Below are 17,199 nucleotides of genomic sequence, written 5' to 3' on the forward strand. Positions count from 1 at the left end.
GGAGGGGAACTACAACTCCCGGCAGCCCCTGCAGCGAGCGCCGCCGGAGCCGCTCGCGGGGAGGGGAACTACAACTCCCGGCAGCCCCTGCAGCGAGCGCCGCCGGAGCCGCTCGCGGGGAGGGGAACTACAACTCCCGGCAGCCCCTCTGCCTCACACGGCGCCCGCCCCCTGCCCCTCCTCCCTCCCACCGGTACCGGGCGGTTCGAGGTGTCGGCGCTGCCGGGCGAGATCGAACTGATTCGTCGGTATCGGGCCCGCGCTCCGGGCAGCCCCTGGCCCCACCTGCCCGACCCCGGCCGCCTGCGCTGGGACATGGACCCCGACCCCTGCGCCTCCCCCTTCCCCCCTGAGGTGAGCCCGGGGCCGTCTCCCCCCCGCCCCCCTCCTGCCGGAGCCCGGGACCTGCTCCGCGGCAGCCGGACCCCCCGCTCAGGGGTCCCCGGGGCCCCTCAGCGATAGCCGAGCCCCGGCCCCTCCCCCCTCAGGGACCCGCCCACCCCAGGGCCAGGGATCCCCCACCCCCACCCGAGATCCCCCGCCCGGCCCCTTCCCCCCCCGGGATCCTCCACCCCGAGAGGCCCCCACCACCCGAGGTCCCCTACCCGGCCCCTCCCCCCCCGGGGATCCCCCTTCCCCCCCCGGGATCCTCCACCCCGAGAGACCCCCACCACAAGAGATCCCCCGCCCGGCCCCTCCCCCCCCACGGGATCCCCCACCCCCACCCGAGATCCCCCGCCCGGCCCCTTCCCCTCCCCCGCCCGAGAGTTCCCCGCAGGATCCACCCCCCGAGATACCCCCGGCCGAGAGGCCCCCCACCCGAGATCCCCCGCCTGGCCCCTCCCCCCGATATCCCCCATCCCCGGCCGAGATCCCCCGCCCGGCCCCTTCCCCCCCCCCCCCGGGATCCTCCACCCCGAGAGGCCCCCACCACCCGAGGTCCCCCGCCCGGCCCCTCCCCTCTGGGTATCTCCCCCGGGATCCTCCACCCCGAGAGGCCCCACCCCCACCCGAGATCCCCCGCCCGGCCCCTTCCCCCCCCCCCCGGGATCCTCCACCCCGAGAGGCCCCCACCACCCGAGGTCCCCCGCCCGGCCCCTCCCCTCTGGGGATCCCCCCCGGGATCCTCCACCCCGAGAGGCCCCACCCCCCCCCGAGATCCCCCGCCCGGCCCCTTCCGCCCCCCACGGGATCCCCCCCCCGAGATCCCCCGCCCGGCCCCTTCCGCCCCCCACGGGATCCCCCCCCCGAGATCCCCCGCCCGGCCCCTTCCCCCCCGAGATCCCCCGCCGGGTCCCTTTTCCCCCCCGCCCGAGAGTCCCCCCCCGAGATCCCCTGCCCTCCCCCTCCCCCCCCAGGATCCACCTCCCTGACCGAGAGGCCCCCCACCCGAGATCCCCCGCCTGGCCCCTGCCCCTGAGATCCCCCACCCTCACCCGAGATCCCCCGCCTGGCCCCTCCCCCCCAGGATCCCCCACTCCCACCCGAGATCCCCTGCCCGGCCCCTTCCCCCCCCACCCGAGATCCCCCGCCCAGCCCCTTCCCCCCCTGCCCGAGAGCCCTTGCCCGGCCCCTCCCCCCACTGGAGATCCCCCACCCGGCCCCTCCCCCACCCCCACTGGAGATCCCCCGCCCGGCCTCTCCCCCTCCCGGGACTGCCCCCCCCCCGAGAGGCCCCCCACCGAGATCCCCCGCCTGGCTCCTCCCCCCCGGGATCCCTCACCCCCACCCGAGGTCCCCCACCCGACCCCTTCCCCCCCACCCGAGATCCCCCGCCCGGCCCCTCCCCCCCAGGATCCCCCACCCAAGGTCCCCCGCCTGGCCCCTTCTCCCCCCGGGATCCCCCATCCCCCCCGAGATCCCCCGCTCAGCCCCTTCCCCCCCCGGCATCCCCCGCCACCCGAGATCCCCCGCCCGGCCCCTTACCCCCTCCCGGCATCCATCCCCCACCCGAGATCCCTCACCTGGCCCCTTACCCCCCCCCCCGGCATCCCCTCCCACCCGAGATCCCCCGCCCCGCCCCTTCCCCCCCGGTACCCGCCCCACCCGAGATCCCCCCCCGGATCGCCCCGCCCAGCCCCTTCCTGCCCCTGGCATCCCCTCCCCACTCGAGATCCCCCGCCCGGCCCCTTCCCCCCACCGGCATCCCCCCTCACCCGAGATCCCCCGCCCAGCCCCTCCCCCCCCGGCATCCCCCTCCACCTGAGATCCCCCCCCGACCCCTTCCCCCCCAGGGATACCCCATCCACCCGGGGTCCTCGGCCCCCCACACTCAGAGATTCCACCCCCTACCCCAGCGCCCCGCCCCTCAGAGATTCCCCCATGGAGTTTCAGAGTAGCAGCTGTGTTAGCCTGTATTCGGAAAAAGAAAAGGAGGACTTGTGGCACCTTAGAGATTAACCAATTTATTTGAGCATAAGCTTTCCTGAGCTACAGCTCACTTCATCTGACCCTCCTCCTCCCTGCCCCTCCCAGCTCCCTTGCCCCCCAACCAAACTTTCTAACCCCCATGAGTCTCCACCCTGGGCTCTGACCCTCTTCCTCCTTGGAAATTCTCCCCCTCCCAGTGCCTGGAGCACCACTCCCACCCAGAGAGCTGCCCCTCCCAGCTCAGAACCCAGGGCTGAAAGCCCTTGCTGAATTTGGGGCTCTGATCCCCATCTACACCTCTCCAAACCCTCTTAGAGCGCCATTTCTTGCACCCTCTTAACCACATCTGAGCACCCCCATCACTGGGATTTAATCCCCTCTGCCCAGGAGTCAGAGCCCCTTGTCCAATTATCTGGCCCCCTTCAGAGTCTTCCACCCCATGTCTGCTGTCTAATCCTCCTCCCCCATTACAGATGGAGGAGACTTTGCTGTTGCTTCCAGTGCTGTTCCCCATGCAGGAATGGCTTCTTTAGACAGTGACTTTCTCTGGCAGCGTCCAGTGCCGACAGGGAAATAGGGAAGATTGCAGGCAGGGAGGAGAAGAATTCTCAGTAGTTTGTCTTGCTTTTTGACAGTTCAGTTCAAAGTGTGGGTTGGGACTAGATACAAATATATTCCGTATTCTTTTGTATTTCGTGGGGATGGAAGGGTTATCATGAAACTGGGCATTGGCTAGTGCTTTGGGGTCTCAATACAAAAATATAAAGAACTGTAAGCCCTGAAGAAGTATTCTGTGTCCAGGCAGACTCTCCATGTGTAGTTAGTCTGCTGTTTCCAGGAGCTTTGAGTTCTGGGTAGGAGCCATGATATAGACTTTGCACTAGAAAGAGAACAGCAATCAGTGAATTTAACTTATTAGTTACATTAACAGGGTGTACAGCCTTCACGGAACCCAAACTGCTATTTTAGTGACTGGTTAGCTTCTTCCCTGTCTTTAATAGTTGACTTTAAAGAAGCATTTGTGTTCAATACAATATTAGACCTCAAAGCCGTTGGAGACCACCGCTGGAGACAGGCATGTGGCAATACCTAGATGGGGAGCCAGACAAACTTGAGAATTCAATTTCAGCAAAAAGCCCTGTCAAGAATGTTAAATCACAGGATTGCCCCAAGGTGCCCTCTCTTGCATTTTGATTATATAAGAGACACTCTGAAACTATCAATCTCAGAAGTGGATACCCATGTGTACAAAATCCTTATGCTGTCTCTGATTTTACATTATAGCTGGTTTGTTCAGAAATCTCATATTAATATTCCGGTTGCTGTCTCTTTAACAGGATTTTTCTCCCAGCTCCAAGAGACACAGAACTGTGGAAGATTTCAACAAGTTTTGCACCTTTGTCTTGGCATATGCTGGCTACATTCCCTACCCACAAGAGGTAATGGTGCAGCAACTCGATCCTTATTTTATTTCAGGTTCATGTTGCTATAGCTAGTGCTGTTGAGAGGTTAAATGTTATCAGAGTAACAAGCATGGTATAAATACCTAGACAGATAAAGTGGATGTGTGTGAAGGGTAGGGTCCTGTAAAAGCTCCTGATGGGACAAAAAGGAACCCACTGGCCTGTAATATTCCGAAACAAATTATGGAACTTGGCACGTAACTGGATATTGTCAGCCTCCCGCCTGAGCCACAAATGTCCCTACACTTATAAAGTTAAATGTACTCCTCAGGCTCCTGGAATATGATGTGATCCCTTCTTTAATCAAAAGTGAGGCAGTCCAAACCCCTGTCTTGCTTGAGGGGACAGAAAAAAGTTTAAAGGTCAGTAAGTACCATTTCTGTTTAAATTATTTGATTGGTGAATGATTTCTGTGCAGTGTAAAAATATTATGTTAAAGGTATTCATGCCAGAGTCCCCTCCCCTTTGTATCCTAGGCCTAGGCAGCCACAAATTTCAGATTGCCACACAACCTTTAAAATGAGCCTATTGTTTTCCTTGGCTGGAATTCCCAGCAGGGGCTTAGGATACAAAGCACTTGGAAGAAATTGGGAGTCTAGACTCCCGGAAACACTTTACTGAAAACTATTTTGTGCCTTTAACACTCAGCTGTACCTGTCCGGGACCACAGGTAAGGATGAGAGAAGGTAAATAATGTAGGCTAGTGACTGAATGGCAGCTGGATAAGTGGAGATTATCTGATTTTTAGTTAGACGAGAGGAAGCCTATTTTGACAGGTATAGATCCTTCCCCGTCCTTTCACTTCAAAAAGGTGGGTGTAATAAGTGGTTGTTTAAGAGGTTTACTATCAACTCTAAAATGATATTCACATCTGGTCTCTTAATATTTTCTAGGAGACCCCCTTGAGGAGCAGCCCCAGCCCCCCCAATAGTACTGGAGGTACCATCGACAGTGATAGCTGGGACCCCCGATTCAATGACCTCCCTTCTGCTGTCTCCCTGCCAGTCAAGAGCAGAAAGAGCTTTAGTCAGCTCAAGCGAGCAAAACCATATGTTTCCCTATTCCAGCGGGCAAAACCGAGCAGCTTTCTGCCAGAGCGAAAGCAAACCGATAAGATCAGAAAAAAGAAAAAACTGAAGAGAAGAGAAACGGAAGCGCCTGTGGAGGAAGAATATGGGAGGAAGCTGCTGAAGCTGGAGGCAGAGGATTCTTGTGTTGAGACCCCCATGAGTCCCTCATCTGAGGGCGATCCTCAGTCTGTGACTGACCATTGCTCAGTATGGGACTCTGACACTCCTTCCAATGTCTCGTACCCTCCTGAGACTTCTGAGCAGGGCATGGAGATACAGAGCGTGGGCAAACGCACGGTCATACGGCAGGGCAAGCAGGTTGTGTTTCGGGACGAGGATGGCATTGGTGATGATGAGGACATTATGGTGGATTCAGGTAAATGACCCTGCTAAGGGGAGATATTTGTGAGGTGTTTGGTCAGATTGAGATCTGACTATCATCTGTCTATCTAGTATGTTGTTAGCGCTCAACTCCTCTATAAAATGGGATAGTGCAGATCTGTCTCCCGGGGGGGTTAAGGACAAAATTCATTAGTGTTTGCAAAGCACTTTTAGATCTTTGGGTAGAAGTGGATAGAGAAGAGCAAGGAATATTTATTGCTTAGTGACCTAGCACCTGAATTAAGCTTTCCAGACTCTGAGGTGAGGGTTTCTTCCCATAAGCTGTGTTTTCTGAGAGGCTTAATGTAAACTGAACAAAAAGTTGGAAGCTAGTTTTGGGAGTAGAGCCCTTTTCTTTCCGTATCTACTCTCTGGGTTTGCTGAGATTCTGTCCTAGAGCAAGTGCAGGAGGCAATAGAGGGTGTAGACTACAGCTTCTGGCATGCCCTGGAAGGGGCTTGTCAACATCCTCCTGCTGGACATTCACCAGGCTGCTGTATTTGGGTCCCAGCACTGGGCCCATGAGCTCTTAAGCTTTCTGACTCTGAGCAGAGTTCAGGCACTGTTTCTAGGCACACTTTCAGGGTGCACATTCACTTTCTAGCACCCTTTTCTGAAAGCAGAGATTCTGCGATCCAACTGCCTAGGCCTTGAGATGAGTTCTGTCTTTCCCGAAACTCCACAGTTGCTTCACATCCTGCCTAGAGCTCTAACTGTGGGGGCATTCTGGCTTCCAGTTTACTTCTTCAGGGACACATGATCATTGAAGCAAATGAACACACAGTTTGCAGAAGGTTTCTAACACAATTACTCTACATACTGATGTAGGCAAAATAAAAAACAGCTACAAACCAGTCCCTGCTTCACTTTTCTCGCCACTCTTGAGTGTTCTTTGGGATTTGGGTCAGCGTCCTTTCAGGGTGTCCAGGATACTCTTCCTACAGCTCACGGCGTCTCCTCCATAATATGGAGTATCTTTCTCTCCTGCAGGCAGCTTCCTGCAGCCTTAGCTGGTACTTACCTTCAAAAAGTTCCTTCTGTTACAAAAGCATGGCCCTTTGTTGCTTTCTCGTGCCCCAAGCTTCTTTTGTCTGTCTGACCAGCCCAGTCTCTGTGTTTTAAAGGGCTGTACCCATACCTCATCTTTGTTCCCTCCACTGGGGAAATTCCATTCCTTCAAACTCTAACCTTTTGCAGAGAAGTTGGAGGAAAAATGGTTTTATCTAGGATGCAGTGACTCTTTTGTTCTGTACAGGCAAGATCTGTTCAGGTGCTGGTAGTCTTTAATGACTGACCTATTCATAGATAGATATGCAGGGTCCACTCCCATCTCCTGGGCATAAGAAGTATGAGGCAAGAACACAGTGCAGTTTACCATAAGGGCTTCAATGTACAGAGTTCATAATTACAAACAGAACTCATTGGCTGTACAGTGACAGATTCTGCAAATCATCACAGGCCTGTAGGGACTGCCTTTAAACCAAGGAGTAAGTTTGTGCTAAAAGGGAGAGTTCAGCATGCAGCAGGAGGAAAGAAGTAATAGTTTTAACTTGCTGTTTTTTCCTTCCAGATGATGATTCCTGGGATCTCGTCACCTGTTTCTGCATGAAACCTTTTGCTGGACGGCCAATGATTGAATGTAATGAGTGTCACACCTGGATTCACCTCTCCTGTGCCAAAATCCGCAAATCAAATGTCCCAGAGGTCTACGTCTGCCAGAAGTGCCGGGACTCCAAGTTTGATATTCGCCGCTCAAACCGCTCCCGTACGGGTTCACGCAGGCGCTTTCTGGACTAGTGGAGGGAACTACCATGCTGGCATTCTGCTTGGGCAGCTTAGCCATGCAAAACACAGAACTCCAGCCAGGGGGGCAAGGAGAGCTCCTCTGAACTGCAGTTGTTCAGGCAAAAGTGTCTGTCTGTGTAATCAGACATAAGGTATTCAATGTCTTTGACTGCCAGAGCTGGAAGAGGCCTGCTGGCCAAAACTTCTGCTAGAGACTGATTAGCTAAAGCAGGGACACACTAAGCACCCCAGGTTCAGTGGGGTTTCGTCCAGTTCAGACTATGAATGGGATGATGATTTGGGAGTGTATACTTTCGCCACCTATCAGTTTTCATCCCACTGGGAAAGTGCTAAGAAAGTGCAAGACTTCTAGGTGCTGAAGAAAAGAATTATCCTCCAAAGCAGGAGCAGGAGGAGAGAAATCTCTGAAGAGTCTGAAAATAAACAGCCATATGTTTTATTGTAATACTAGACCTGTCCGTTTGTCCATATGAATCAATCTTAAGAATTTCTGAAGGCTCCTTCAGCGTGAGCTTGAATGCACGTTTAACTTGCATGTGAGCTGCCTCCCCTTCAGCTGGGTAGTAGGAGAGTATCCACTGAGTTCTGTGATTTGGCTTTGTTTCTGGTAAAACCAATTAGTTCCCAAAGGTCTATGGACTGTTGTCTTTAAAAGAGAGATACAGACCTTTCTTTTTTCTGGGTGGGGTGTGCTTGAGGTGGCCATGTCAGTTTTCTTCCTTAATTGAGCTGAGTCCTCTTAAAACCATTTTCATGATTTTGTTTTGCATGAGTGGCTCAAACATGAGGTCGGGGGCTGCCATCCAGTCTGTTCCACAGCCCTGTGTGGTGTCTCATTTCACAGATCTCTGCTGAAAGGCATTGTTTTAAGAGACACCGATTCCTTTCCCGCCTCCAGCCCAGAAGTAACGCTTGGGCTGCACAGTTGGCCTTGATAAATTAAAATCTAGGAATTTAGACAGGCCTAGTTTGGATTTGGGCTGTCCCCATCTGAGTACTTGGGCTGGGTTTACCTGCATTTTCATTAATGGTTTCCTGGGTTGGATTTGTAAATGGGAAGATTTTATAATCTTTGAACTGGTGGATGCACATATACAACTGGGAGCAAATGCATGCATTAGGGCATCCAGCCCAACCTGGATAGATGGCCTATGCAACTGGCAAGGTCGACTGCAGTTGAGAGAACAATCCAGAACTGCCAAGGATAAGGGAATGCATTGGGACCAGAAAATGTTTGTACCTTGTGACTGCCCTTTTCAGGAGCAGTGAGCGCAGTTGTCACTGGTCTAGAGAATGGTTCAGGGAAACAAGACTGATACGTGAGGCCACTAAGGTGCAGGCCTTTTAAATGACCAAAGTGAGAATACATTGTATTTATTGCACAAACTGGATTTTTGTTCTTGAGAGAATTCTCCTAAATCATATGATGCTTAATGAACAATGGATATCCTGTCCTGTCAGAATATTAGATGAGCGGGAGTCACTAACTGATCTTCATTTATATATGAAAGAAGATCGAACTGCCAGGAATCAATGCACCAGATGCTCTGTATCAGACTGCTACATTATTTGAATACTGATTTATCAGGAAAAACATCCTGGCAGTGTCAAGGACCCCCTTTTGGACTTTAACACTAGGCTGCGCAGAGCACTGGAACAGATTGTATAGCATAGTCCTACAATGCCCAGGGGCTTGATTAGATGGGACCTAATGATGGAAAAGATCCATTACTTTTTATCATTGATAGAACTGCACTATTTTATTTTACTGTCCATTTAAAAACTTGGTGCGGTTTGAAAAGCCTATAACATGAATTTGATTTATAGCTGCAGCGATTGAAATCTGGTTTTATAAACAGCTCCACTAAAATCTAAGACAACCAGGATACACTACCTACCAGAAGCTAAATGGAACCAGGAGTTTGCCAAAGATTTGCCTCTTAGGGCTGTCTTCTGCAGCCAGATAAATAACCAAAGTTTGCAAGTGTTGCTGTTTTCGCTGCAACATAAAAGGCTTTGGAAGAAGATTCTGTTCACAGTCTGTGTAAGGGTTTGACCTGATGCAAGTGTTGGCATCTTTGTGGCTACAGCATGTCTGCAGTACGACTGGACCACTGTAGGATAAGTTCCTATTGTTTTATGGGAGAAATACAAGAAACTGCCAAGTGAGCTGCCTCTGTTTCTTAGAGGTTCATGACTACTTTTAACTCTTTTGACTATTGTTCTGTTACCTTTGCAGATTTACCCCCCAATAGATGGTGTCTGACAACCCCAGCATGTTACAATGTTAGGTAGATGGAACAAACATCTCCATGTGTTTTGAGTTAATCATTTTCATCCATGTGTGATTACAAGTTAATTCAGAGCTTTATTTTTTCATTAAAGGTCGTTATTTTAACAAATGGTACTTTTTTTCTTAAAAATATGAAGCATCCATTAATGTGATCATTTTCTCCTTGCTTTTTTCCTCCCTGGGTTGGAAGTTAGGCTTCTATTGTTTCCACGGGGGACAGAGGCCCTAATAAGTGTCCAGTAGGGCTAGGTGGAGCTTGCAATATACAAAATCAAATGAAATGGGGGAGGGGGGTGATGCAATCAAATATATACAACATATCTTGTTCTTTAGCCAATGTCTGTCCCCACCTACTCCTCCAGCTTTTATGACCTGGATGACACCTTGGATGCATGGCGGAGTGGACCCTGGAGAGAAGGCCTGCAGCTCAATGCAGGGAGGCCAGCGGCCTGTGCGAGGGGAAGAGGGTGAAGCTGGCAGTCGGGCTGGCATGGGGGGCAGAGGGTTCTGCGGTAACAGGCAGGCGCAGGGCGGGGACAGAGGGGCAAAGCCCCGCGGAGCGAGGAGAAGCAGCTCGTTTGGGGGGCGGGGGAGCGGATTTTGGCAGCTGTATTTTCTTTGCCAGGGAGGATGGGCTGAGGGCAGGCTGGGCGGCCAGGGGCCTGGCACAGGGAGGGCGGCCAGGGGCCTGGCAGAGGGAGGGCGGCCGGACTGGCGGGCCTCAGGCTCCTGGGCACTCTTTTACCGCCCCAGCTGCTGCCGCCCTGTAAGCGGGGGGCCTCCGCTCCCCCACCAAGCAACGCCCGCCCCGCAGGGGGCCGGGGCCGGGGCGCGGGGCGCTGAGCCGCCCAGGGGTCACGGGCGGGGCAGGGGAGCCGGCGCTCGCGGTCGTTTCTCCGCGGAGCCCCCCAGGGGCGCGGCCCAGGCGCAGCAGGGGGGGCGCGAGTGACCCCCTCGGGCGGGGCAGCGACTGCTCGAACTACAGCTCCCAGCCTGCCCTGCGGCCCAGAAACTACAGCTCCCAGCCTGCCCTGCGCACAACCCGTGACGTCCAGGGGCGCTGAGAGCAGGCGTGAAAGGAAGGAGAGGCGCGATGCATGCTGGGAAAGGCTGTCATTGACGGGCGGAGTCTCGCTCTCTGCCCCGGGGCGGGGGGGCAACCAGACCGCTTGGCCCCCGCGCGGGAAATCCGCCCCGCTAGGGGGCGACCGGGGTCCGAGGAGGGGCGCAGCCATCTTTGTTGGGGGCAACGCGCGGGGCGATGCCCAAATCGTGCGCGGCGCTTCGGTGCAGCAACCGCTATAGCAGCCGCCGCCGGCAGCAGCTCACCTTCCACAGGTACCGCCCGGCCCCGGCCCCGGCCCCCTTCCCTCAGGTACCGCCCCGCCCCGGGCCCCCCCTTCCCTCAGGTACCGCCCCGCCCCGCCCCGGGCCCCCCCTTCCCTCAGGTACCGGGGCCCGGCCCCGCCCCCTTCCACAAGTACCAGCCCCTCCCCTCAGATATCGGGGCCCAGCCCCCCCCCCACCCTTCCACAGGTACCGGCCCCTCCCCTCAGGTCTTGGGGCCCGGCCCCTCCCCACCCCCCTTCCACAGATACTGCCTGGCCCCTGCCCTCCCCCCAGCCACAGGTATGGGCCCCTTCCCTCAGGTATCGGGGCCCGGCCCCGCCCCCTTCCACAAGTACCGGCCCCGCCCCCTTCCACAAGTACCAGCCCCTCCCTGCCCCCCTTCCCTCAGGTAGCGGGGCCCGGCCCCTCCCCCAGGCCCGGCCTGCCTCACCCCGTGTCTCTGGCAGGTTCCCATTGAGCCGGCCCGAGCTGCTGGCGCGCTGGGTGGGGAACATCGGCCGTGGCAATTTCCAGCCCAGCTCGCACACGGTGCTCTGCTCGCAGCACTTCCAGCCGGACTGCTTCAGTGCCTTCGGCAACCGCACCAACCTCAAGCCCAACGCCGTGCCCACGCTCTTCGCCTTCCCCCGCACCGTCAGGGTGAGCTAGACGGGGCCGAGCTCTAGGGTTGCCAATTTTGGTTGGATGTATTCCTGGAGATTTCATCACATAACAATCTTTAATTAAAGATTAATTCCCGGAGACTCCGGGCCAATCCTGGCGGCTCAGTAACCCTACTGGGTTCAGGCTCTGGTTGTGGGAGAGGGGTAGGAGCTACTGGGTGGAGCAGGGGCTGTGAATGGGGCTGTGTGAGACACTGGGGAGCTTATTGGCCACTGCGCTCCCCCCTTTCTCCTTCTGTACCATGGGGACAACATAACTGACACTGCTCACAAAGGGCATCACTTTATTTCACATATCGTGTGAGCTGTTCTTCAGTGTCCCAAGTGCTTTGCCCCTTGCATTAGTCAAGGAGTCACACCCTGTTATGGATTTTTATGATAGTCAATTCCCAACCACTGTTAACCTACGCCTGCTCCCACTGAAATCAGTAGTAAAAATGCCACATCGAGTGGTCCGCTCTAATCGTGTGTTTAATGCACTTGGGCTGCTGGCAGTGCTGGGAAAATACTAAGTGCTCCCGTTAATAATAATTAATCTTTAGCCTCTCTCCTTACACTTAACTTGTCAATATGCTGCAACAACAGATTCTGATTTCTAACCTGTGAAAGAGGTTCTTGAAAAATGGTATCCTGCACACAGATTCCCTCGTCCTCAAAGTGAATTCCCACACATTTATTCATGCAAACCATATATGTTTAAAATACTGACATATGAGGGAAGCATGTTCCACTATCCTTGTAACAGTTTAAATACTACAGAAGACAAAACGATAATCACTCTTGGCTAGAGTAGCCACAAGTTCTCTCCCCCTCAGTTCTAGCTAAAAACCTGAAATGAGTGCTATTATACCAACAGTCCTACCCCTTCAAAAGTAAAGGGGGAGAAGGTCCTACCAGGTCTCAGGGGGATGCTAGTTCACCTGGAATTGATTGTGGGTTAGTTATAACTGATCTTACATAAACAGAGTTTATGCATCTATACACATCACCCAGTCTTATTCCCATTGTGCTTAGTCAAACAGAGGAAGTTTTTGTTAAAACCTTGTGTGAAGCTTAAGGATACAATATTACATTGTCTTGAGAACTGTGATCATTTTTTACTGCTGTCATTTTTCCTTGGAGAGCCAAGAATGTTGCATGTGTTTGCCTTCCAAATGGGAGTCAGACTTGGGCAACAATTAACACTAGGATTCTCAGAAACGTCACACTAACCTCAAAGCCTTGTCCTTACTATAGCAAATCAGGAAGGAAAAGAGTCCTCTATCTGATGCTGAGGATTCCAGATTGCCTAAGGTATATTTGTCCCTTCCAGCCTTTTGCATCCTTTTTTTTTTTTTTAACCTGAGGGCAATGCTGCATTTTGCTGTAGAGCACATTATGATTCTGTCTAGGATTTGGGGTCCTTTCTCACTGAAATACCCCCTTTTTGTAGATACTTGTCTAATATGCCAAACTGTGCGAAGTGAGTATTTTCACTGGATGGCATTGGAGCAAGCTAAAAATTTCAGTCCCAATTGCTTATCACTTCTATTTTAATTCCAGTTAGGAATTTTGTACTTTATGTTGAAATAAAAATGAAGGCCTAAAGGGAGCATATGGCTCATTTACACTGACAGTCTCTTCTGGAACAGAAATCACTTGAAACTTTAACAACAGGGGTGTTGAAAATAGGAGCTGCTTGAGGTTGGGTAATTCTCCTGGTCTCTTTAGGACTTTACAAGGACAGAGGATGGAAGGAGATTAGATGTAGAAACTGTTCTGCATCAAGAGCCCCAACCCAGTACAACAGAGGAACCAATAGAAGAGGTAAGAGTTAGTCACTTTACCTCATATCTTAGGCAAAATCAGTTGACAGTTACACACAGCTGAGCTCAAAGCACTACAGAGATAGGGAAACAGAAATGAGTGAATGTTTTATTACTTCATATGGAGAAGAACTGGCTGTAGCAGACCTCTACACTCTTGTCTTGAAAACTTAATAAGATTCTTACAGAACTGGAGAGCAGGCATCTGTTGAGCTTTGGTGACTTGACCTTGCTTCAAGAATAATTCAGTTTTCATGAAGTATATTCAGGGGGATTGGGTAAGAGCCCAGCCACTGCTAGTTTCTGGGGATTTGACTTCAAACACAGAAGGTCCCACGTTAAGAGAGTTCAGTGCTGAGCTTTGGGGATATCTGTCCATTACAAAAACTACTATACAATTTGCTGAAAAAAAATTCTCTAGGGGTCACAGCAGGAACTGGGGAGTCAGGAGACCTGGATTATATTGTTGGGTCTGCGACTGACTAGCTGTGTGTTGAGCAAATTGCTTCCTCTTACTGTACATTGGGGAGAATGCAAACCTAACCTGTGAAATATGGAGACACTTCAGTCTCAGAGAGACAGGCAAAGTAGTGTGACTAGTAGGAAAGCTTCTGCTTGACTCCCTGGATTGGAATCGGGTTGCTCAGGATGTGGTACATTAGTCATGTTGTGGAAGAAGCTTGCATAGTGTCTCCCTGTATAATACCCATCTAGCCAATCTCTGCATTCCTCACTTTCACTCCCTGTATTCTTTTCAGGTTAGTACAACTAAGGCAACAGAAGTGGAGGGCTGGCTACTGCAATCCAGGCCCCCAGTGCAGAGACAGCACCCAGTTCAGACCTCAGATCACAGCTATGCTGTCAGTGACCGTGCTTCCTTAAAACAAAAACTCTTCCAGGCACTAGAGGAAAATGAAAAACTGCGAAAACGCCTGAAGGTTAAGAGCATGGCACTGAGGAGGATGTTTGTGCGGCTCCAGGCCTGCAAAAAGGAGCAGCAAAAACACCAGGCCAGACAGCCTCCTGGGAGGGAACAGGGCCTGACTTTCTGAACACTTGTCTACCAGCAAGAATTGTGGTTCGACAGGCTGCCGACTAGAGTATTTTAATAGTGAGTAACCTACTCACTACTGTTTCTAATGAGCATAGCTTAAAGTTCACATACATCATAACTACCCAGCATGCACATGGTCAAATGAGAACTAGGGAAGGAAGCTTGGCTGAGAAATACCATGTAAAAAATTCCCCAAACCCGCACTTCTTGCCTCAGCATTTGTAATCTAAATGCCTTTATAATAAAGAAAGAATGCCAGGTGCATATGGGTGTGTGAGAAAAGACTCTGGGAACTTTTCTGGCAATTACATTTAGTTAAGCTAATGTTAATTATAAGAAAAAATGACTATGACTTAACAGCAAATGTTTTACTGCTATTTTATACGTACCACTACTTCGCACCTCAGCCTTCACTCAATTCCCACACAATCCTGTTACGAGAAATTCTGTTACAGTAGCCACAGCAACATCGTTCTAAGCACCCTACAAACACAGATGAGACAGTTCCTTCCTAAGAAGAGCTTACATCTGAGACTAAGATACAATAATAAAATAAAAAGCTGGTGAGAGGTGGAAGAGTTGATGCACATTTGAGTATTTTATTGAAGATACTGGCATCCTGCCCAGCCATCATCACTTAGCAACTTACTGTAAAAACCACCATTCACACTGGGTCTTGAGGAAGGATTTGCAAGAGGCCAAGCTTATATTTATAAAAATATAACTAACTCACCACCCACAGCTTTCAAAGAGGATTTATTATGACAATACAGTGTTTTCTCTTCCACCAGCTTTAAACAAGGTGACGTAATCAAAGTGTGGAAGATCCATCTGCAGCAAAGGAAACACCGGGCAGTTTTCAACTGAAAATTGATTGAACACAAAATTTATTGCACAGTTGACACTTAGCTTCAGATCAAAGAACACTGTGAGATGGTAGTGAATGAAATGCATTCCTAGAACAGGCGCTGTTCACGCATAAAAAGGTGAGATTTTTCTGATAAAAAACCTGGCAAGCAACACTTGATTGTAGGAGCAAGGAGGGGAGAGATAATCATCAGCTTTCCTGGAATAGCTGTGATAAACCTGCTCTTGGACAAGGACTATTGCAAATGAAATTCCCTGATGTGATTTCACGCTTGTGAGGGGGAGACAGGACTGACATAAGTAAACAGAACAGCAGTTACACTTCAGAAATAAGGGGCCAAGATGCATGTCAGGAAGTTATTTACTCCAGTAATTAGCAGTAGCAACAATGCCTCTGTCAATACATGCTTCTTTCTAAATCTCCTGCATATAAGTGATGAAGGCCCACCCAGGACTGGCCAAGAGCAGAACTACGTTTCAGTGCCTGTGTAATAGCCACCACTCTCCCTTTTATATAAATATCTAAAAGTACTAAGATGCCAGATACTTAATAGTGCTATTTCCAGCAGCCCTGCTGCTTTCAGCTAGGTTGGCAGAGCAAGAGTGCACCTCGCTGGAGGTCAGGTAAATCACAGGCAGGGATTGTATCCTAAGGCTATTCGAGGGAATCTAGCCACTCAGACAGGTGGCAGTCTCTGTTTCGAAGTTTTCAGTTCCTCCTCCTATTTGGCACATCTCTACGCTTAAAACAACATGCAGTCCTTGGGTGAGGAAGAGCAAAATTAATTTGACATGGACAGTGGTTATAATCTATAATTAATCTGGAGTAGTACTAGTGCTTGGAACAAATGCTACTAGCAGCTGGATCGAAGCATGCTGAAAAAGGTCCACGTGATTAGGAAAAGCAGAGAACTTCATTCCAAACATACTTGTCCTTAAACAAAAAGTACATTTAAATACAGAAGTGGGGTGAACAGCACATCCTCTGTCCAGTAACCAGATTGACAGAGAGGATTCTTAGGAGGTGGCCACAAACTTCACTTTCCCCTTAGGAGCAGAAAGGGTTAAATTAGCTACTTGTTTTCAGTTAACTTAACCCCAACTCTGTAAGCCTGAGGGAAAGTGAGCGCCAAGAGCCTCCTCCACTTCCCATCTTGCTGACAGGGAAAGGAAACAATGAGACTGGACAAATGAGCTGCAGTTAACTCACAGCAAAAAGGGCTTGGACACATGACAGCTAGGGCTCTCCCTCTCACACCTGCCAGGCAGGGGATGGGCACACAGAGAGCACTGCATGTTCTCAGCCATGTTCCCTATTGGCTGCCAAGCCACAATCCAGGGCAGTATTGCCTTGGAGGTACCTGTAAGAGCAGGTTTTCTCGTTACCCCTTAACATAATTGGTATGACACCGCCTTCTATATGGATCATAAAAATAAAAACATCTCCGTTTCTGTTTCAAACTTGTAGAATCCAGGGGGAAGGTTTTGCAGCTTCTGTTGATTCAGGTACCATACATGACACCCTGTTTTCTCACCACATTAGCCATCCGCATCAATCCTGTGAGCTGTTAAGAACAAAGGGACTCAGTTCATGTTTGTTAATAGAGATGTCCTAAATTCTCAGCAACATTTACCATAGGGTCATTTGCAGAACAGAATTATTAGCAGCAAAGGAAATCACTGAATGCAAGACTCTCACCTACTATCAAAAGAAAGAGATTGATGACTCAGAAACCATAATTTTTCAAAAGGATAGCACACAGTCTGAGGTGCCAAGACTGGTTTAGAAAGGACTTGTACTCTTTAGCCAAATCACAATGCAGCTATTCATTAGAGAGACATCCAGAACAGGCAAAGAGTCCTGTGGCACCTTATAGACTAACAGATGTATTGGAGCATAACCTTTTGTGGGTGAATATCTGACGAAGTGGGTATTCACCTACGAAAGCTTATGCTCCGATACGTCTGTTAGTCTATACGGTGCCACAGGACTCTTTGCTGCTTTTACAGATCCAGACTAACATGGCTACCCCTCTGATCCAGAACAGGCTAACTCCTCAGAGCTAATGGTACCAGTG

General features: G+C 51.1%; 3 protein-coding genes across 9 annotated transcripts in view; 2 read left to right on the forward strand and 1 right to left on the reverse strand.

The window, feature by feature from the left end:
* The first annotated feature begins 150 nt into the window (after positions 1 to 150).
* PHF13 (PHD finger protein 13) lies at positions 151 to 9,492 on the forward strand. 2 transcript variants are annotated; one of them, XM_048825011.2, is made up of 4 exons: positions 151 to 354; positions 3,708 to 3,809; positions 4,727 to 5,279; positions 6,855 to 9,492. In XM_048825011.2, exons 1-4 carry the CDS (start codon positions 316 to 318, stop codon positions 7,079 to 7,081), a joined length of 921 nt encoding a protein of 306 aa, XP_048680968.1. In that variant the 5' UTR covers positions 151 to 315; the 3' UTR covers positions 7,082 to 9,492. The 2 variants fall into 2 exon arrangements, with proteins under 2 accessions (XP_048680968.1, XP_074977132.1); XM_075121031.1 differs by lacking the exon at positions 151 to 354 and adding an exon at positions 3,243 to 3,543.
* Positions 9,493 to 9,704: 212 nt separating this feature from the next.
* THAP3 (THAP domain containing 3) lies at positions 9,705 to 14,518 on the forward strand. Of its 3 annotated transcripts, none has more exons than XM_048825014.2 (4): positions 9,705 to 9,850; positions 11,180 to 11,372; positions 13,106 to 13,201; positions 13,959 to 14,518. In XM_048825014.2, exons 1-4 carry the CDS (start codon positions 9,720 to 9,722, stop codon positions 14,250 to 14,252), a joined length of 714 nt encoding a protein of 237 aa, XP_048680971.1. In that variant the 5' UTR covers positions 9,705 to 9,719; the 3' UTR covers positions 14,253 to 14,518. The 3 variants fall into 3 exon arrangements, with proteins under 3 accessions (XP_048680971.1, XP_048680973.1, XP_048680972.1); XM_048825016.2 differs by having other exon boundaries at positions 9,744 to 9,834; XM_048825015.2 differs by lacking the exon at positions 9,705 to 9,850 and adding an exon at positions 10,509 to 10,721.
* Positions 14,519 to 14,993: 475 nt separating this feature from the next.
* The window catches only part of DNAJC11 (DnaJ heat shock protein family (Hsp40) member C11), a 75,602-nt gene continuing 73,396 nt past the window's right edge, over positions 14,994 to 17,199 (reverse strand). For all 4 annotated transcript variants that reach the window (XM_048825007.2, XM_048825008.2, XM_048825010.2 and 1 more), the window contains exon 16: positions 14,994 to 16,686. In XM_048825007.2, the coding sequence (XP_048680964.1) occupies positions 16,661 to 16,686 (26 nt within the window). In that variant the 3' untranslated portion in view covers positions 14,994 to 16,660. The remainder of the gene's footprint in view (positions 16,687 to 17,199) is intronic.

Source organism: Caretta caretta, chromosome 18 (assembly GCF_965140235.1).
Source record: "Caretta caretta isolate rCarCar2 chromosome 18, rCarCar1.hap1, whole genome shotgun sequence".
NCBI classification, from domain to species: domain Eukaryota; kingdom Metazoa; phylum Chordata; order Testudines; family Cheloniidae; genus Caretta; species Caretta caretta.